The sequence below is a fragment of the Scyliorhinus canicula genome, chromosome 9 (assembly GCF_902713615.1).
Source record: "Scyliorhinus canicula chromosome 9, sScyCan1.1, whole genome shotgun sequence".
NCBI classification, from domain to species: Eukaryota; Metazoa; Chordata; class Chondrichthyes; order Carcharhiniformes; family Scyliorhinidae; genus Scyliorhinus; species Scyliorhinus canicula.
Genome location: NC_052154.1, coordinates 159,429,278 through 159,452,039, shown reverse-complemented (window position 1 = coordinate 159,452,039; position 22,762 = coordinate 159,429,278). Strand labels below are relative to the sequence as shown.

Below are 22,762 nucleotides of genomic sequence, written 5' to 3'. Positions count from 1 at the left end.
TTAATTTTTAAAGTTTGTTTATATTTATCTTAGCTTCTTCCTAATTCAGACATAACCACTTATTTTGCTGCTTCAAAATGTAAATAAAAGTGAAGTGTTATTTTTAACTTCCTGATTATTGTTCATAAATACTTCAATATGATTTGCTGTTTACCTACTTGCTGACTCCACTATTGCTTCAGGCAAGAAATCCCCTTGGTACCAGATTCAAACTGCGTCAGGAAAGGGAAATTCCAAAGGGATTTCTTAGCAATAGAGATGCTGGAAACTCAAGGTCTGCAATGCATGTCATTGCTTCACTACTGACTGCAAAATCCAGCCCAATGTGTTTCACTGTGGGAGTGAGACAGCTTCAGTGCTGCTCTCTTGAACATTGTGCATCACCTCCTTGCAGCTGGGGTTCAGCAAAGTGATCTGGATGTCAAGGAATTGAATTAGCAAGTCTTTTTTAAAACTATGTATTGTAAAAAGTCATAAGATTGTATGAAAACTTTACTTACAAGTTACCTATATCAGTGATGTTTTAGTTAAATCAGGTGTATTTAATAATATTATCACAGTAGCAACCAGAATGGCTGATCAACAGTGAGGGGGGGGGGGGGGGGAAGAGGTCTTGGGATCAAAATCTTCAGGATCAAGGCCATCAGTTTTCTCCCAGACTTCTTTCAACTGATCTTTGCTTCCCTGAGAACAATAAGACACACAGCAGGTGAAACGTCTTTCATGCTAAACATACAGCACCCAGTGGAAGTATAGTTACAGCCATTGTTCCAAATGATCATGTTACAGAGAGGAGCGGAATTAATTTAAACAGCCCGGATTTCTCCAGTCAGTACCCATCTGTAAACAGAAAGATATTATTGGTTTCACCTTTAAAACTGGTGACGTATTATCATCACCCTTCTGTTTTGGAGTAATCCAATCCTCTATTGACAACACACACACACGCACACACACAAAGTGATTTTTCAATATTTGTTCCTTTTGCGTTCATACAAAGGATAAGGGAAAGAAGGGGGTTCAAAGCAACGATCACAATAAAATTAAGGATTATGGTTACACGATGCGACCATCAATTCACATGAGACGATTAGTAGAAGTGAACAGTGGTTTTAATACGCTAGATCTGTGCCTGCCTGCGACTGCTCTGTACTGAGTGCCGCCTACAGGCTTACAGGTTTATATACCACCCCCGAGGGGGCGGAGCCACAGGCAGAGCCCACAAGGGCATCAACATAATACAACACAGTACAGTGGTGAATTGTAATAGCGTACATTCAACACACAAGTCCCACATCCAGTAAGTCAATTTTGAAAGAACGTTACTTTGGGTGGTTTTGTCTGACAGAATTTCTGGTCTTGGTCCTAGCAACTCATCAAACTACTCTTGTATCCTGGAAATTAGGTCACTCTGTAGGCAAAATACAGAGTTCCTTGTGCAGATCATACTTTGAGAGAGATGGAGGCCAAAGGAGGACAACCAGCCTGGAACATGGTTCCTTTCAGAGTTTAAACTGTAACTGAAGATAAAATGCAAAAGCTGTATAATTAAAGGAAATCAAACAGCTCAGTCATGTGACAAGGTGATTTCAGATTGTGCTATTCACCTAATGAGGCCCCTTGGTTAAATCCCATTGTGTTTTGGAGAAGGTAACTATCAGACAATTAGTACATGGTTGGAGAAAGGGGCACGATTCAGTGGACTCACTTTAAAGTCTGCTGAACAGTGTGTTTAGTGGGTGTTTCTTAGCGGCTTTTGGCCCCGGGAAGTTTCTCCCTGTCGAGGCCACGCACAGGGATTTCCTGCTCTCGAAAGACTCCCCGCAGATCGAGGTGCCATTTTGTCTGGCAGCCCCGATCTCTCCTACCCCCTTCAGGCCTCCCTTGCTCTTTTGACCCCGCCTCACCTCCCCAACCTTGGGGAGGGCCCAAGGAACACCCCTTACTCCTCCTCTACTTGACAAGACCACCCCCCTGGCCCGACCTGGCAGTGTCAACCTGGCACTTGGGCAGCCTGGCAATGTCACCTAGGCACCATGGCAGTGGTGGCACTGCTGGCATGCAAGAGTGAGAATCAGGGTGGCACCCTGCCTTGTCCCTGCCCACCTTGGGTCTCCAAAGGCCTGGGAGATTCCCCCAGGTGCTGTCGTAACTGGTCCACGTTTGTATGGACCAGTACTAAGTGGTGTCCAGGCGAGATCTCCCAGCCGCTGAGTCAGGGCGTTGGGTGAATCCTGCATCCGGGTATTTAAATGAACCATTAGGCTTATATAAATATTTAGGTCAGGAACTCACTCAGTGAGAGGGTAAGATCCAGATCACACCGGGCGCAGCAAGTCGAGTGACTCGCACGAGGTTTCAGGCCCAGCTTGGAGCCCAAATTGGGGCTCGTGTGCAATTCACCTGTTGTGCCCGGATCGACTCTGGGTGCAACGGGGTCGCTGAATCGCACCCAAGGAGTCACTTTGCCTTTGTGCATAGCTGACTGGTGAAGACATCACAACTCCTAATCCATTGTGTTGGCTGGCTGTAATGTTTATACAATACAGGGAGTGTCACATTCAGGGGTTTGATGTGTTTCCCTGCTCTCATCCAGGGCTGCTTTATCTTTAAATTTGCTGTATGGATCTGGGAACTTCGTGCTCTCCTATTTATCTTCAGGGAGAAGGATTCTGCTAGCCTCTTTGGCAGCATCCTCTCGAACCTTTGCCACACCCACCCCAGGCTTTTTGCTTCCCCGTGGTTGCTCAGCTGAGTACTGCCCTCCCATTTTGGATGCCTGGGAGTTAACTGCAACACTTACCCTGCTTTTGGTCAGTGGTCACGGGATAATGCTTTCCCCAATTTAGTTACAGGAGAGATGGGCCAGTCCCTATTCAGTCCCATGTCCTCTGGGACATCCTGGCTCACATGGGGCTGGCTAGCTTTTACTGCTGTGCCATGCCGCTGTTCGACTGTGTGAGACAGCTTGCTCACTATCAGTTTTGCTGTCTGGGAATGGCACTGTTCCGTTTAATTTCGCAAAGGATTTGTTTGTCAATTTGGTCTCCAGCTCACTCCTTTGCTCCCTTTTGAAATCTACTTTCCCGGCCCCTTTTAATTTTACTGACGTAATGTCAGACCTTTCAAATCCAGGTAGTTCCACCTGATCCGTAATGGGTTCTTTCGCCTCCTGTAGTGTTCTTGAATATTTTTTGGTCTTCTGCCTCACCGTGGAGTTTTAGTGAAATTGTTTGGATTGTTCAAACAAAATAATGCCAGGAATATGACACAATTGGACATAAGGACACTGCTAGGAAGTGGAATATTTCCTAACTTGGCATCATGTCTTTGCTGTCAAAAGGCCACTTCAACTTCTTTTCCATAATTGGTAAAGTTTTACTGCAGGTATGAAGTGGCCTGATACATTGGAATGATGCATTCTTATGATTAGGGCAATCCATGGTGTGTTGAGTTGACTGACCTCACTACACTTCATTTTCTGTCCACCTGGTTTTAGGAAAGGGTTTGTGCGTGTCGTATACTGAGAAAAAACGTGACAAGATCAGATCCTTCGATTAACAGAAAAATTGGCAAACAGGCCAATGGTGATCAAATGGAGACAGTCATTACTGGTGTGACTGAAGCAAAGGAAAAGGGTCAGTCTTTGTTGTCCCAGGATGTCTACGTCAGACTCCTATTCATTGACTACAGCTCCGCCTTCAACACCATAATACTAGCCAAGCTCATAACAAAGCTCGAAACCTAGGACTTGGCTCCTCCCTCTGCAACTGGATCCTCGACTTCCTGACCCATAGACCACAATCAATGAGGATAAACAGCAACACTTCACTAGCACAGTGGTTAGCACTGTTGCTTCACAGCTCCAGGGTCCCAGGTTCAGTTCCCGCTTGGGTCACTACCTGTGCAGAGTCTGTACATTCTCCCCGTGTCTGCGTGGGTTTCCTCCGGGTGCTCCAGTTTCCTCCCACAATTCCTGAAAGACGTGCTGTTCGGTGAATTGGATATTCTGAAATCTCCCTGTGTGTGCCTGTATAGGCGCCAGAATGTGATGACCAGGGGCTTTTCACAGTAACTTCATTGCTGTGTTAATGTAAGACAACTTGTTACAATAAAGATTATTATTATTACTACAATAGTCCTCAATACCAGGGCCCCGTAACGCTGCGTACTTAGCCCCATACTATACACCTTATACACACACAAATGTGTGGCAACATTTGGCTCCAACTCCATCTACAAATGTACTGATGACATGACTGTAGTGGGTCGGATCATGAACAATGATAAGTCAAACTGTGTACAGGAGATAGAGAACCTAGTGGAGTGATGTAGCGACAATAATTTCTCCCTCAATGTCAGCAAAACTGAATAGCGGGTCATTAACTTCAGAAAGCAAAGTATCATACACACCCCTGTCTGCATCAATGGTGCCGAGGTGATGGCTGATAGCTTCAAATTCCTAGGTGTGCACATCACCAACAATCTGCCCTGGTCCACCCATGTCAACACTACGACCAAGAAAGTACAACAGCGCCTATACTTTCTCAGGAAATTAAGGAAATTGACTTTTACCAACGTTTACAGATGCACCATAGAAAGCATCCTATCTGTCTGCAATACAGCCTGGTATGGCAACTGCTTGACCCAAGACCGTAAGAAACTACAGAGTCGTGAACACAGCCCAGTCCATCACGTGAAACCACCTCCCATCCACTGACTCTGTCTACACCTCCCGCTGCCTTGGGAAATCAGGCAGCATAATCAAAGAATCCTCCCACTCAGGTTATTCACTCTTCCAACTTCTTCCATCGGGCAGGATATACAAAAGTCTGAGAACACGCACTAACAGATTAAAAAACAGCTTCTTCCCCATTGTTACCAGACTCCTGAATAACACTCATGGACTGATCTGATCTCTTTGCACATCTTCTCCACAGAGTGGTTAGCATTGTTGCTTCACAGTGCCAGGATCCCAGGTTCGATTCCAGACTTGGGTCACTGTGTGTGGGGTCTGCATGTTCTCTGTGTCTGTGTGGGTTTCCTCCAGGTGCTCCAGTTTCCTCCCACAAGTCAAGAAAGATGTTCTGATGTTGGACATTCTGAATTCTCCCTCTGTGTACCCGAACATGCTCTGGAAAGTGACGACTAGGGGCTTTTCATAGTAACTTCATTGCAGTGTTAATGCAAGCCTACTTATAACAATAAAGTTTATTATTATTATAGTACTGAACTCCTGTACACATCACCCGATGCCTTTGTCTATGTATTTACATTGTGTATTTATGTAGGCCCTGGTTTTTTTTCATTTATGGAATGATCAGTCTGGACTGTATGCAGAACAATACTTTTCACTGTACAAATCCAATCCAATGTCACCACAGTATCTCTACAGAACCATCTTCAGCAACTTCATCAATGAACTTGCTCCTCGCAGGAGGTTATGTGCTCTCAGGAAGTTATGTGTCAGCTATTCACTAAAAATTTATGAGTGCTCAGTTTGATTCACAGCTCCTCCAATAATTAAGGAATCAATGCCAACTTACATCTGGACTACATGCAGATTTGCACTGAGAACGCAGCAAATAATATTTGCTTACCAGCTGCAAAAGGAAAATGCACAACAATCTCTATATGGCCTTTAATAGTACCACCACAGCACAATGCCTTAGCTGAAGAACTCCTGTGTCTGAGCCAGAAGGTCTATGAGGATCCAAGTCTCATTCAAGGATTTGTTGGCTCGAAGCAAGTGTATAATCAGACTTAACATAATTTTTTCCAATGTTCCACATTATTTTCTCTTTTGGTGAATGGTATGCAGACATAGCAAGAAACTATAGTGAGTACACCAGGGAAATAGACAACAGGAAAAATTGGGGAGCGGTAGAAATAACAGGGAGTACTCCGAGAACGAAAAACTGAAAAAATGTGCGGTGCAGTTGAAAATGGCAGAATGGCCTGCTTCTGCTCCCATTTCTTATATCATCACCATCAACATAATGACTGGAAGTAAAATGTAAAATGACCTAGTCATATCAACAATGACTTCAAGAGCGTGGCGTTGAATATTCTACAATGATTGGCTTACCTAACCCTTCAAATCCTCTCCACTATCTACAAGCTCAGCAGGGGGAGGAATGATATGCTCATCACGTGCCTGCCTGGTTGCAGTGGTCACAATACTCAAGAAGGCCAGTGAGGTTTATTAGAATGAAAGTCAGAAGATCCACACAAAATATCAACATGGTTGGGGGATCTTATGGAATTTTAGAATTTAGAACAGTACAGCACAGAACAGGCCCTTCGGCCCTCGATGTTGTGCCGAGCAATGATCACCCTACTCAAACTCACATATCCACCCTATACCCGTAACCCAACAACTCCCCCTTAACCTTACTTTTTAGGACACTACGGGCAATTTAGCATGGCCAATCCACCTAACCCGCACATCTTTGGACTGTGGGAGGAAACCGGAGCACCCGGAGGAAACCCACGCACACACGGGGAGGACGTGCAGACTCCGCACAGACAGTGACCCAGCCGGGAACCGAACCTGGGTCCCTGGAGCTGTGAAGCATTGATGCTAACCACTATGCTACCGTGCTAATTCCTTAAACTTAAGAAAATTAAGTTTGTCCTTCATGGCTCTGCTGGGGGATTCTGGATGAGATGGAAGCTGTTCTTGTCTCTATTTACAGATCTAATGGCTGCCAGCGGATAAAGGGAGTGGGATAAGGGGAGATGGGATAAGGGGGAGGGAAACATGGAAAGGTTCAATGGAAATAAGAGGAAACAAATCTCAAATTAGGAGGATTGTATTTTGTTATTGATTGATTGTCTGCATGTTGTTATGTATATCCTTAATTGAATATTTTTTTTAAAAGGCCAGTGAAAGCAGTTTGCTTGAACAATGTCCCTCCCATTGAACTCAATATCCACCCTGGAGTCATAGAGTTTTACAGCACAAAAAGAGGCCTTTCAGTCCATCGTGTCTGCACTGGCCATCAAACACCAATCTATTCTAATCTCATCCGTCGCCTTGTATGCTCTGGCATTTCAAATGCTCAACTAAATGCTTCTTAAATGTTCTGAGGGTTCCCACCTCTTTCACCCTCTCAGGCTATGAGTTCCCGATTCCTACGACCCTCGGGTGAAAAGGATTTCCCTCAAATCCCATCTAAATCTCTTAAATCCCGTACCAGCCTCCCCGAACAGGCGCCGGTATGTGGCGACTAGGGGCTTTTCACAGTAACTTCATTTGAAGTCTACTTGTGACAATAAGCGATTTTCATTTCATTTCAAATCAGCGCCTCCCCTGGTTATTGATCCCTCTACGAAAGTGGAAAAGTTATTTCCTATCTACCCAATTGACATCCCTCATTATTCTATACACTTCAATCAGGTCCATCCCCCCCCCCCCCCCCCCCCCCCCCGGCCCGCCTTAGCCCTCTCTGCTCTGACGAAAACAACCTCAACACGGCCAACCTCTCTTCAAAGCTGAAACGCTCCAGCCAAGGAATATCCTGTTGAATCTATTCTGCATCCTCTCACTGCAGCACTGTATCTAAAAGATACATTAAGCAACAAACAGTTACTTGCATTGGAAAGCTTGGGAAAGTTTCTTTGGAATCGTATCTATGCTGATAGCACTCAGTAATTTGTTACACAAAATGTTTCGAGTGCATATGACTGAATATTTCAGATTTCAGCAGCTGCGGTAGATTGCTTTTACATTTTCCATCAGCCGGGCCAAACACCCTCAAGACATGCTGTGCCTCTTATCATCGTGCACCATTTAAACACTCCTTGAAGCCACCCCTTACAACCATTTGACCAAGCTTGTGATTATCTGACATAAGCTTTCTTTTGTGGCTCAGCCTCAGACTTTGTTTTCTAATACCCTTGTGAAGTGTTTTAGGACATTTTATTCAGCTGAAGGCGCTATATAAATACATTGTTGTTCTTGCTTAGAATCTCTGACATTGTCATTGTGAGAATAATGAACATGGCATCATATAACTTTAGCATAGAACATAGTGCAGAAGGAGGCCATTTGGCCCATCGAGCCTGCACTGACCCACTTAAGCCGTCACTTCCACCCTAGCCCCGTAACCCAATAACCCCTCCTAACCTTTTTGGTCATGAAGGGCAATTTAACATGGCCAATCCACCTAACCTGCACGTCTTTGGACTGTGGGAGGAAACCAGAACACCCGGAGGAAACCCACGCAGACACAGGGACAACATGCAAAATCCACACTGAGTGACCCAGCGGAGAATCGAACCTGGGACCTTGGCGCTGTGAAGCCACAGTGCTATCCACTTGTGCTACTGTGCTGCCCAAAGCCCACATACGTGCATGGCACGGGAGTAGTGGTTGGCACTGTTGCTTCACACCACCAGGAACCCAAGTTTGATTCTCGGCTTAGGTCACTGTCTGTACGGAGTCTGCACGTTCTTCCCGTGTCTGCGTGGATTTCCTCCCACAAGTCCCAAAAGATGTGCTCGCCAGGTGAATTGGACATTTTGAATTCCCCCAGTGTACCCAAATAGGCGCGGGAATGTGGCGACTGGGGGCTTTTCACAGTAACTTCATTGCAGTGTTAATGCAAGCCTACTTGTGATACTAACATAGATCATTTCTCCTAAATCTGTATTTGTTTTTTTTACAAGCAGTTGATGCATTATATTCCACTCCAGCTTGTTCTTGACGTGGTACCATTTCAGTGTCAACTCTGCTGCTAACTAAACGCTTATGTGGGTAAACTGACTACCCTCTGGTCGCTGCGTTCACTCGGGTCTCTTTTTTTTCTTTTTATCAGCTGCCCTTAAAAAAAAATCTGTGAGAAACATCTTTTTCACAGTCTGTCCCTCAGCCGCCTTCAACCACTGACCCTTATCAGGAGTTCAAGGATTTCGGGTTCTTGCGGCGGCGGCAGAGAAACATTTCCAAAGAAATGCAGCAACGACAAAAACAAAGAAAGTGGGGCCTGGTTATGAGCAGCGGGCTCAAGAAACACGATGGTTTTCAGGGCGGTGGATGGAATTCCAGTTCAAATCACGGGTGGCCTTGACCACCGTCTTGTGATGAGTGAAATAGTGAATGACGTGAACAGGAAGGTGCGAAATCGAAAGTAAAACGGCTGTTTTTTTTTTCTCCGCCTTATTTCACGAAATGGCTGCGGCGACTGGAGTGGCGATGAACCGTGGTGGGTGGACATTCCTGTGTGGGGCTCTGCTGGCAGTGTGGCTCGTCACTCCGACAGGTAAACGAACGTCCCGCGGTGCACGGGTCCTGCGCAATAAGTGTGGGGTGGGGTGGGGTGGGGGGGGGGGAGCTTTTAAAAAAAACATCGCGTGAAGAAACCCCTCCTGACAAAATGGCGCCCGGACAATAACAGAGAAATACTCCGGCGCTGGCTCTTTCACAACCGATTGACAACTCGGTGTTTGTTGCCTGGCCTGCCTGTTGCAGGGGGGGCCCCGGGCCGTGGACAGCACGTCTTGTTTGTGTCGAAAAACCTGAGGAAGGAGCAGTGCTCCGAAAGCTAGTGTTTGAAACAAACCTGTTGGACTTTAACCTGGTGTTGTAAGACTTCTTACTGTGCTCACCCCCAGTCCATGTGTCCAAAAAAAGTGAGGAAATTACATCTTGTCCGTGTGGTCCCCGCCCATGTGGCGGCTCCCTTTAGTTTTAAGGTTATTGTTTTTTTTTGTTTAAAATCGGCCGTGAACGTGGTAATGAGAAGACCCGTAAGTGCCAGATCGGAAATGTGGTCTTGGGCCCGTCACCTACATAATCAAGGCAGTTAGGGGTCGGTTATAAATGCTGATCTTGTTGGTGACGCCCATATATGTTCCTTGCAGAAGGAGCCATTTCCGTTCATCCAGCCTGAACCCGACTCAAAGGGTACCCGACCCAGGCCCACGCCCATCCCCCTAAACCCAGTTGCCCCATCTAACCTTTCGACGATTTAGCATGGACAATTCCCCTAACCGCAGCATCTTTGGACTGTGGAAGGAAACCCCAGCACTCGGAAGAAATAATAATCTTTATTATTATTGTCACAAGTAGGCTCACAGCAACGCTGCAATGAAGTTCCTGTAAAAAGCCCCTCGTTGCCAGAGTGCGCCGGTTCGGGTACACAGGGAGAATTCAGAATGTCCAATACACCAAGAAGCACTTTTTCCAGGACTTGTGGAAGGAAACTGGAGCACCCGGAGTTAATCCATGCAGACAGGGAGAACATTCAGACTTCACAAAATCACCCAAGGCTGCAATTGAACCTAGGTCTCTGGTGCTGAGGCAGCAGTGGCACCCACTGTGCCATCATGCTGCCCCACAGTCCGAATGAATACGAAAACAAACCTGAGACACCCACTCCTCACATTTAAATGGGTACTTGTGTGCTGTGGTTTCTAGAGCTACAAAATATACCCCACTTTAGACACAAATTCTGCATCATGTATAATTTCTCACATCACTTCCTGAGAGGCAGTGTATATATATTATATTCTCTACAAGGGAGTCCTCTTCAATATTTGGTTGCACTTCAGTCCCATGCTGCTGACCTTGGCCACCCAGTAGACAGGAAAGGTGGGGAGTTGACATCCAGATTAGAGGACCTCCCCATTGGTCTGCCCTTGAGACTGACCGTGGCAGCCATAAGCAGGTGTAGGTAGTTGAGAGCGTTGTTCACCCTGACTGATGTGCCTGGTTGGCAAGATGTAATGAATGGTGTGCCACAGGGATCAGTGCTGGGACCTCAACTATTTACAATTTATATAAATTACTTGGATGAAAGAATAGATGGTACGATTGTCAAATTTGCTGATGACACAAACATTGGTAAGAAAGTAAGTTGTGAAGAGGACATTAGGAGGCTACAAAAAGATACAGATAGGTTAAGTGAGTGCGCAAAGATCTGGCAAATGGAGTATAACATAGGAACACCTAAAATTGTCCATTTTGGCAGGGGAGTAAAAGAAAAACAGATTATCCAAATGGTGAAAAATTGCATGCTCTGAGATGCAGAAGGATCTGGGTGTCTCAAGTGCATGAATCACACAAGGTAGCAGGCAGGCACAGAAGTAATTAGGAAAGCTAATAGAATGTTATCATTTATTGCAAGGGGAATTGAATACAAAACTAGGGAGGCTATGTCTCAGTTATGCAGAGTACCAGAGAGACCACATGTGGTGAATGTAATATGATAATTCACACTATGTCTTTGTAAGCGCAGTAGCGTTATCCGACCACTAGGGGGAATAGCTCTGGGAATGCTCAGGAGCTTGTACAGGGCTCCACCCTTGGCTCCGCCCACTACTCCTCCCCCTAGTGCTGCTGTATAAGTATCCTTGTCCAGAGTCAGCCTGCAGTTCACTGAGAGTTCATCAACGGGTAACAGGCTGGCTCTGTAGTAAGTCGATTAAAGCCTAGATTCATATCGGAAACACGTGTCTGGTGAATTGATGGTTCCATCAATTTAATCGACTTAAGAACAGTCAAGATCGATTATGGAATCAGCCGTCAAGCCTGGACGCCTGGAACTCGACCCGCAGGATGCAGAGGCTAAAGAAATCTTCTCCCACTGGCTGCGGTGCTTCAAGGCCTACCTGGCAGAAGCGAGCACAGCCGAAACGACAGAGGAACAGAAGTTGAGTCTACTGCATGCGAGGGTGAGCCACAGAATCTCTCCACAACTAAACTTGGCCGGTTCATATACTGCAGCGCTAGCAGTACTCAATAAGATATATGTGAGGCCCATTAACGAAGTTTACGCACGCCATGTGTTCATGACTCGCCGCCAGCGGCCTACAGAATCACTCGCCGAATTTCTAAGGGAACTCAATCATTCGTCCAATGACTGTAATTATCAAGCGGTTACCGCGGCTGAACACAGAAAACTTGCTGTACGTGATGTTTTTGTAGTGGGCCTCAGGTCTAATTATGTGCGCCAACGATTGCTGGAAAAGGGGCCCCAAGACTTAGAAACGACTGTGGAAGCTGCTACCATGATGGAGGTCTCCTTCCGCAGCCTTAACTCGTTCCCTGCGGACCCCGCGACCCAATCATGGGCCCCCGACCAGCGACTCCCCCAGGCCTGTGCTACGTGGCCGCCCAGCCACCATGCTGCTCCAGCCAGCCACTATGCTGCTCCAGACTGCCATTTCTGCGGCCAGAACCAGCACCCGCGGCAGCACTGCCCGGCCCGCAACACGACCTGCAGCAGCTGCAGGCGGAAAGGCCATTACGCAAGAGTGTGCCTCGCTAAAAGGGCCCCTGCTTCCAGCTCCCCAGCGGCAAAAGTAATCGCTCGCCTCACCCGCAGGCCTGCGGGGCCCGAAGCGCTGCGGCCTATGCCCCGACTCCGTCCCCTCCAGCCACGTGCGATCCATGGGGGCCGCCATCTTGGCAAACCCCCACCACGCGGCCGGTCACGTGCGACTCATGGGGCCTGCCATCTTGGACGCCATCTTCCTCGCCGCCCGCCACGTGCAATCCACGGGCCCGACCTGCATCTCCGCGCTCGGACAACTCATCGGAAGAATACGACTATGAACTCAGAGGGCAGTCATCACGGGGCCACTCCAGCACAGCTGATCGAGCCGCCGACTACCCGCAACTCAGTGCAGTCACTCTGGACCAATCATGCCCGAAGCATCTGCGAAATGCGATGGCAGAGGTTCAAATCAACGGGTACAAAACGCCATGCCTCTTCGACTCCGGGAGCACTGAGAGCTTCAGACATCCAGACCTGGTAAGACGCTGTTCGCTCCCCGTTTTCCCCGTGCAGCAAACTATCTCGCTCGCTTCAGGCTCCCATTCGGTCCAGATCCAGGGGCGCACCGCTGCGACACTCACAATCCGAGGCGCCAGCTCCTCAAAATTCAAACTCTACATTTTGCCCGAACTCTGCGCGCCACTCTTATTAGGCCTAGACTTTCAATGTAACCTCAAGAGCCACACCCTCAGCTTCGGCGGGCCCCTGCCCCCAATCACTATCTGCAGCCTCGCTACGCTGCGAATCCCCCCCCCCCCTCTCTTCGCCAATCTCACAAAGGACTGTAAACCCGTAGCCACTCGTAGCAGACGGTATAGCCTGCAGGATAGGGTATTTATCAGAGCAGAGGTCCGAAGGCTTCTCAGTGAGGGGGTTATAGAGGCCAGCAATAGTCCCTGGAGAGCTCAGGTGGTGGTCGTTAAGACCGGGGAAAAATTCCGCATGGTTGTCGACTATAGTCAGACCTTAAATAGATTTACGCTCCTCGACGCGTATCCCCTCCCCAGGATTGCAGACATGGTAAACCAGATCGCCCAGTACTGGCTCTTTTCCACGGTGGATCTGAAGTCTGCATACCACCAGCTCCCAATCCGCCCGGAGGACCGTCCCTATACGGCATTCGAGGCCGATGGCTGCCTCTTCCATTTCCTCCGGGTCCCTTTCGGCGTCACTAAAGGGGTCTCGGTGTTCCAACGAGCAATGGACCGAATGGTGGACCAGTACGGGCTGCGGGCCACGTTTCCGTACTTGGACAATGTCACCATCTGCGGCTATGACCAGCAGGACCACGACGCCAACCTCCACCGTTTTCTCCAGACGGCACTGAAACTGAATCTCACGTATAACAAGGAGAAATGCATTTTCCGCACAACCAGACTGGCCATCCTCGGCTATGTCGTGGAAAACGGAGTCCTGGGCCCAGACCCAGACCGTATGCGCCCCCTCTTAGAACACCCCCTCCCCCAAAGCCCTCAAACGGTGCTTGGGTTTCTTTTCCTACTACGCCCAGTGGGTCCCTCAATATGCGGACAAAGCCCGCCCACTCTTTAGGGCCACACGATTTCCCCTGTCAGCCGAGGCACGCCAGGCCTTCGACGGCATCAAGGAGGACATCGCCAAAGCGGTCATGTGGGCGGTGGATGAATCCACTCCATTTCAGGTAGAGAACGACGCCTCAGAGGTAGCTCTTGCAGCCACTTTAAATCAGGCAGGGAGACCAGTCGCATTTTTCTCCTGTACCCTCTCCGCTTCAGAACTCCGACACTCCTCAGTCGAGAAAGAAGCACAAGCCATTGTGGAGGCAATCCATTACTGGAGGCACTATCTCGCAGGTAGGAGGCTCACCCTCATCACCGACCAAAGATCGGTTGCCTTCACATTCGACAACTCGCAAAGGGGCAAAATTAAAAACGACAAAATTCTGAGGTGGAGGATCGACTCTCCACCTACAATTACGACATGAAGTATCGACCCGGGAAGCTCAACGAGCCTCCGGATGCCCTATCCCGCGGGACATGTGCCAGCGCGCAGATTGACCGATTGAAAGTCATCCACAATGACCTCTGCCACCTGGGGGTCACCCGGCTCGCCCACTACATCAGGGCCCGAAACCTGCCTTTCTCCAACGAGGAGGTAAAAGCGGTCACCAGGGACTGCCCGATCTGTGCAGAGTGCAAACCGCACTTCTATAGACCAAACAGGGCCCACCTGGTCAAGGCTTCTAGGCCCTTTGAACGCCTCGCGATTGGTTTCAAAGGGCCACTCCCCTCAACTAACAAGAACGTTTACTTTTTAAACGTCGCAGACGAGTTCTCCCGTTTCCCATTCGCTATCTCGTGCCCCGACATGACCTCCCACACAGTCATTAGGGCCCTGCATAGCATCTTCACCCTGTTTGGTTTCCCCCAGCTACGTACACAGCGATCGGGGTTCGTCCTTCATGAGCGACGAGCTGCGTCAGTACCTGCTCGACAAGGGCATTGCCTTGAGCAGGACTACCAGCTACAACCCCAGGGGGAACGGGCAGGTGGAGAGGGAGATCGCGACGGTCTGGAAGACCGTCCTACTGACCCTCCGGTCTAGAAAGCTCCAAGTCTCCCAGTGTCAGGAAGTCCTCCCAGATGCGCTTAACGCTATTAGGTCCCTTTTGTGCACAGCGACCAATCAGAACCCTCACGAGAGGCTCTTCATTTTTTCCAGGGGCACTACCACGGGGGTCTCACTTCCGGCATGGCTGAGGACACCGGGCCCCGTACTTCTGAGGAAACACGTCAGGGCACACAAAACCGACCACCTTGTTGAAAAGGTGCGCCTGCTCCACTCCAACCCCCAGTACGCATTCGTTGAGTTCCCTGACAGCTGTCAGGACACGGTATCCCTCCGGGATCTGGCACCCGCCGGATCCAGCGCCCCCTCTACCCCCACAGAAGGACCTCTCACCCTACACCCTATGCTGCCGCCATCTCGTGCTCCCGAGCCCGCGAGCTCGCTCCACCAGTTCCGCGCACCCGCGCCGGCCAGCCCCCAGTGCCCCCGGTCGAGCCAGGAGAGTATGAAGCTCGGATACAACCCTCCCTGGAGTCCGCCATCGTACACCAGCACACAACACCCATCCAGCCACCGCAAGAGGCTGCAACCCCGGTGCTCCACAGATCACAACTGACAATTTGACCACCGGACAGACTGACGTTGTAGACCACCACCCCCGCCGGACTTAATTATTTTTGCAGGGGGTGAATGTGGTGAATGTAATATGATAATTCACACTATGTCTTTGTAAGCGCAGTAGCGTTATCCGACCACTAGGGAGAGTAGCTCTGAGAATGCTCAGGAGCTTGTACAGGGCTCCACCCTTGGCTCCGCCCACGACTCCTCCCCCTAGTGCTGCTGTATAAATACCCTTGTCCAGAGTCAGCCTGCAGTTCACTGAGAGTTAATCAACGGGTAACAGGCTGGCTCTGTAGTAAGTCAATTAAAGCCTAGATTCATATCGGAAACACGTGTCTGGTGAATTGATGGTTCCATCACCACATCTGGAATACTGTGTATTGGTCACCTTATTTAAGAAAGTATATTAAGGAAGCTGTTAAGAGAAGGTTTATATGGCTAATACCTGGAATGGGCAGGTTGTCTTATGAATGGGGACAGGTTAGGCTTTTTTTCACTGGCGTTCAGAAGGATAGGAGGTGATTTGATTGAAAGACAACATCCTGAGGGGCCTTGACAGGGCAAATGTGGAGAGGATGTTTCCTTTTGTGGGAGAATCTATAACCAGGGGGTCACTGTTTAAAAATAAGGGGTCACCCATTTAAAATGGAGATGAGATGAAGTTTCTTCTGAGGGTCGTGAGTCATTGTTATTATCTTCTTGAAAAAGTAGTGCAAGCAGAGTCTTTGAATATTTTTATGGCAGAGATAGATATATTCTTGGTAAACAAGGGAGTGGTAGTTTATCCGGATAGGTGGGATGCAGATTTGAGGTTACTATCCAATCTTCCATGATCTTTTTCAATGTCGGAGAAGGCTCATTGGTCAAATGACTTAGAGGGCATAGGTTTAAGGTGAGAGAAGATAGATACAAAAGAGACCAGAGGAGAAGTTTCTTCACACAGAGGGTGGTGAGCATCTGGAATGGCTTCTAGAGTTAGTGGTAGAGGCGGGTACAATTTTGTCCTTTAGAAAGCAGTTGGACAGTTACATGGGCAAGGTGGGTATAGAGGGATATGGGCCAAATTCTGGCAAGTGGGACTGGCTTAGTGATAGAAACTGGACAGCATGGACAAGCTGGGCCGAAGGGCTGGTTTCCATGCTGTAAACATCTATGACTCTATGACTATGACTTACTCTTCATTTGAATGTTCTCTCTTCCGTGGTTGCATGCCCAGTAGCCCTTGGAGATGGTGCACGTGATGTCCACCAGTAAGCCTTCTGCGACTGTTCGGTTCGGGGGTGTTGGAGAGCATCATCACTCTCAAAGTGCTATTTTAATTTGACAAGTCTCTGTTTTAAGTTTCATTGCTTGTGTTGAAATAATGAAGGTTATCCCTTAAGGAGTCGATCACAATTTTTTTTGTTTTATTCTGCAAGTTCGAGGTATTATTTGAACTTAAATTCTAATCGTGTTCATTTGACACTTTGAAAACCAATTAGGTAGCAGTTTAGTGAAGTTGTAAATGTGAAAAGTCGCGACAGCCCCCAGAAGATCATATGCTGCTTGTCCCCTTTGAGAGAGAGCGATTGGTGGTGATCAGGTGACAGATGTGGTTGAGAAGGCAGGGCCTTGATGAATAATCTCAGCTGGTACAGGAATTGAACCCACGCTGTTGGCGTCGCTTTGCATCACAAACCAACCGTACAACCAACTGAGCTAACCAGCCCCTTACCTACGAAAGACAGGGTGGGATTTGATGATGCACGACAGCTCTTGCTCTCTAGTTCAGCCCTGGGAGTTGATCTCTTTTCTCTCCACAACATCTGTTTCCTCTTGCTGCGCAACTTGCTCAGTAAAAGTTTCTACTTATTAACCCATTCCAAGCCACAACCCACTGTGTTATCAATGGTGTTATTGCATTCTAATAGCCTAAATGAGGCAAGTCTAATTCTTAATTGGTTTAGGGGACACAAGGTAAATCTGTGATTGGTCTAGGTGGGCATGATCAGTTTCTAATTGATTTCTCAAAGGTGATGTTCATCAATTGATATCATTTACCATTGTCTCATTAAGGTGTCACTACTTATGGGACAATCCCTCTAATTAAAGTTTGTTTCCGCTAATTCTTGCTAAGATAAAATAATATTTAGAATTCTTAGACCATAAGAATAGGAACAGAAGGAGGCCGTTCGGCCTCTCGAGCCTATTCCGCCATTCAATAGGATCATGGCTGATTCAACATTCCTCATGTCCACCTTCCTGCCCTTACCTAATAATCCTTGATTCCCTTCCTGATCAATCTATTTATCTCAGCCTTAAATATATACAAGGACTCTCCCCTCGCAGCTCTCTGACAACACGTTCCATAGACTCAAAATCCGCTGAGAGAAGATATTCCTCCTCATCTCAGTCTTAAATGGACACTGCTTTATTCTGACTATGCTCTCTGGTCCTAGATTCTCCCTTGAGGGGAAACATCCTCTCAGCCATTACCTTATCAAGCCCCTTGAGAATCCTATACATTTCAAAATTCCAATGAGTAGAGTCCCAACCTGTTTAACCTTTGCTTATCAGACAATCCCTCCATACCAGGGATCATCCTGGTGAACCTTGTTTGAACCATCTCCAATGAAATAATATCTTTCTGGGGACTAAAACTGCTTACACCACTCCAGATGTATACACTTGCAGCAAAACATCCCAATCCCCGTGAAATAAGGACCAACATTCTATTAACCTTCCTGATAACTTGCAGCACCTGAGTGCTAACTTTCTGTGTTTTGTGCACAAGTGCCCTCAAATCCGTTTGTGTTGCAGGTTTCTGCAGATTTTCTCCATTTAAATAATATTCTGCTCTTTTGTTCTATCTTCCAAAATGAACAACTTCACACTTTCCCATATTATACTGCATTTGCCAACTTTTTTCCCACTCACTGAACCTATCGATATCACTTTGCAAATTGTTTGTATCCCTCTCAACTTACCTTTCGACCTAAATTTTTTTCCGCAAATCTGGCGACAGTACGTTTGTGTCCTTTCTCCGAGTCATTAATATATATTGTAAACAGTTTACAATAATCTTTATTGTCACAAGTAGGCTTTCATTAACACTGCAATGAAGTTACTGTGAAAAACCCCTAGTCGCCACATTCCAGCACCTGTTCGGGTACACAGGGAGAATTCAGAATGTCCAAATTACCTAACAGCACGTCTTTCGGGACTTGTGGGAGGAAACCAGAGCACCCGGAGGAATCTCACGCAGACACAGGGAGAGTGTGCAGACTCCACACAGACAGTGACCCAATCCGAGAATTGAACTTGGGACCCTGGAGATGTGAAACAGCAGTGCTAACCATTGTGCGGTGTTGCGGTGCCAATACTGATCCGTGTTACAGTGAAAAAGAACCCCTTATCCCCACTCACAGTTTCCTGCCATTAGCCAATTCTCTATCCATGCCAATATACGACCACCAGCTACGCAGGGATCACTGCTCAGACCTTTGTTGTTCATTATATAAATGATTTGGGGGAAAGTGTAGCTGGTCCGATTAGTAAGTTCGTGGATGACACAAAAGTTGGTGGAGTTGCAGACAGTGATGAGTATTGACAGAGGATACAGCATAATATAGATTGGTTTGAGAGGGCACAGAAGAGGTTTACCAGGATGTTGCTGGCATAGACAGAATGGATAGCCAGACGCTTTTTCCAGGGTGGAAAAGTCAATCTAGTTGGGGACGTAGGTTTAAGGTGCGAGGGGTGGGGGGAAATTTAGAGGAGATGATGGAGACTAGATTTTTGCACAGAGGATGATGAATGCCTGGAATGCGCTGCTGGGGAGGTGGTGGAAGCAGATACAATAGCAACATTTAAGAGGCATCTTTACAAATACATGAATAGGATGGGAATAGAGGAATATGGACCCCGGAAGTGCAGAGGGTTTTGGTTTAGACAGGCATCATGATTGGCGCAGGCTTGGAGCGCCGACAGGCCTGTTCCTGCGCTGTACTGACCTTTGTTTCTTTGTTTCCATGGGCTCTTATCTTATGATGGGCTCTTAACCTTTTGGGAGACACCTTGTCAAATGCCTACTGGAAGTCCAAATATAACACATGTACGGTTCCCCTCTATCCACTCTGGTTGAGACTTCCTCGAAAAACTCTAATAAATTAGTCAACCATGATTTGCCTTTCATGAAGCCATGCTGACTGCTTAATTAGATATAATTTTCAAAATGTGCTACTATTACTATTAATAATTGATTCCAACATTTTTCCAGCAATAGATGTTAGGTTAATCAACCTTTAGTTACCCGCTTTTTGCCTCTATCTCTTTTTGAATAGGGATGTCACATTGACAGTTTTCCAATCCTCCGGTACTTCTCCAGAATCCAAGGATATTTGGAAAATAACAACCAATGCATCCACTACCTCTGCAGCTACCTCTTTTAGGACCCGAGGATGCAAGCTTTCAGGGCCAGGGGACTTAACTGTGTTTAGCCTCATTAATTTGTCTAATATTACTTCTCTAGTGATGATATTTAATTCCTCCCCCGCATTCATAAGAACTAGGAGCAGGAGTAGGCCATCTGGCCCCTCGAGCCTGCTCCGCCATTCAATTAGATCATGGCTGATCTTTTGTGGACTCAGCTCCACTTTCCGGCCCGAACACCATAACCCTTAATCCCTTTATTCTTCAAAAAACTATCTATCTTTACCTTAAAAACATGTAATGAAGGAGCCTCAACTGCTTCACTGGGCAAGGAATTCCATAGATTCACAACCCTTTGGGTGAAGAAGTTCCTCCTAAACTCAGTCCTAAATCTACTTCCCCTTATTTTGAGGCTATGTCCCCTAGTTCTGCTGTCACCCGCCAGTGGGAACAACCTGCCCGCATCTATCCTATCTATTCCCTTCATAATTTTAAATGTTTCTATAAGATCCCCCCTCATCCTTCTAAATTCCAACGAGTACAGTCCCAGTCTACTCAACCTCTCCTCATAATCCAACCCCTTCAGCTCTGGGATTAACCTAGTGAATCTCCTCTGCACACCCTCCAGCGCCAGTACGTCCTTTCTCAAGTAAGGAGACCAAAACTGAACACAATACTCCAGGTGTGGCCGCACTAACACCTTAGACAATTGCAACATAACCTCGCTAGTCTTAAACTCCATCCCTCTAGCAATGAAGGACAAAATTCCATTTGCCTTCTTAATCACCTGTTGCACTTGTAAACCAACCTTCTGTGACTCATGCACTAGCACACCCAAGTCTCTCTGAACAGCGGCATGCTTTAATATTTTATCGTTTAAATAATAATCCCGTTTGCTGTTATTCCTACCAAAATGGATAACCTCACATTTGTCAACATTGTATTCCATCTGCCAGACCCTAGCCCATTCACTTAACCTATCCAAATCCCTCTGCAAACTTGCGGTATCCTCTGCACTTTTTGCTTTACCACTCATCTTAGTGTCGTCTGCAAACTTGGACACATTGCCCTTGGTCCCCAACTCCAAATCATCTATGTAAATTGTGAACAATTGTGGGCCCAACACGGATCCCTGAGGGACACCACTAGCTACTGATTGCCAACCAGAGAAACACCCATTAATCCCAACTCTTTGCTTTCTATTAATTAACCAATCCTCTATCCATGCTACTACTTTACCCTTAATGCCATGCATCTTTATCTTATGCAGCAACCTTTTGTGTGGCACCTTGTCAAAGGCTTTCTGGAAATCCAGATATACCACATCCATCGGCTCCCCGTTATCTACTGCACTGGTAATGTCCTCAAAAAATTCCACTAAATTAGTTAGGCATGACCTGCCCTTTATGAACCCATGCTGCGTCTGCCCAATGGGACAATTTCTATCCAGATGCCTCGCAATTTCTTCCTTGATGATAGATTCCAGCATCTTCCTTACTACCGAAGTTAAGCTCACTGGCCTATAATTTCCTGCTTTCTGCCTACCTCCTTTTTTAAACAGTGGCGTCACGTTTACTAATTTCCAATCCACCGGGACCACCCCAGAGTCTAGTGAATTTCGGTAATTATCACTAGTGCATCTGCAATTTCCCATGCCATCTCTTTTGGCACTCTGGGATGCATTCCATCAGGGCCAGGAGACTTGTCTACCTTTAGCCCCATTAGCTTGCCCATCACTCCCCCCTTAGTGATAACAATCCTCTCAAGGTCCTCACCTGTCATAGCCTCATTTCTATCAGTCGCTGGCATGTTATTTGTGTCTTCCACTGTGAAGACCAACCCAAAAAACCTGTTCAGTTCCTCAGCCATTTCCTCATTTCCCATTATTAAAACTCCCTTCTCATCCTCTAAAGGACCAATATTTACCTTAGCAACTCTTTTTTGTCTTATATATTTGTAAAAACTTTTACTGTCTGTTTTTATATTCTGAGCAAGTTTACTCTCATACTCTATCTTACTCTTCTTTATAGTTTTTTTAGTAGCTTTCTGTTGCCCCCTAAAGATTTCCCAGTCCTCTAATCTCCCAGCAATCTTTGCCACTTTATATGCTTTTTCCTTCAATTTGATACTCTCCCTTATTTCCTTAGATATCCATGGTCGATTTTCCCTCTTTCTTCCGTCCTTCCTTTTTGTTGGTATAAACCTTTGCTGAGCACTGTAAAAAATCGCTTGGAAGGTTCTCCACTGTTCCTCAACTGTTCCACCATAAAGTCTTAGCTCCCAGTCTACCTTAGCTAGTTCTTCTCTCATCCCCTTGTAATCTCCTTTGTTTAAACACAAAACACTAGTATTTGATTTTACTTTCTCACCCTCCATCTGTATTTTAAATTCCACCATATTGTGATCGCTCCTTCCGAGAGGATCCCTAACTATGAGATCATGAATCAATCCTGTCTCATTACACAGGCCAAGATCTAGGACCGCTTGTTCCCTCGTAGGTTCCATTACATACTGTTCTAGGAAACTATCGCGGATACATTCTATAAACTCCTCCTCAAGGTTGCCTTGACCGACCTGGTTAAACCAATCGACATGTAGATTAAAATCCCCCATGATAACTGCTGTACCATTTCTACATGCATCAGTTATTTCTTTGTTTATTGCCTGCCCCACCATATCGTTACTAGTTGGTGGCCGATAGACTACTCCTATCAGTGACTTTTTCGCCTTACTGTTCCTGATTTCCACCCAAATGGATTCAACCTTATCCTCCATAGCACCGATGTCATCCCTTACTATTGCCCGGATGTCATCCTTAAATAACAGAGCAACATCACCTCCCTTACCATCCACTCGGTCCTTCCGAATGGTTTGATACCCTCGGATATTTAACTCCCAGT

At 46.8% G+C, this 22,762-nt stretch overlaps 1 protein-coding gene across 1 annotated transcript in view; it reads left to right on the top strand.

Annotated features, from left to right (window-relative positions):
* The first annotated feature begins 8,706 nt into the window (after nucleotides 1-8,706).
* Nucleotides 8,707-22,762, top strand: part of LOC119971843 — a 54,825-nt gene continuing 40,769 nt past the window's right edge. The window contains exon 1 of the mRNA XM_038808052.1: nucleotides 8,707-9,266. Coding sequence (XP_038663980.1) covers nucleotides 9,176-9,266 — 91 coding nt within the window. The 5' untranslated portion in view covers nucleotides 8,707-9,175. The remainder of the gene's footprint in view (nucleotides 9,267-22,762) is intronic.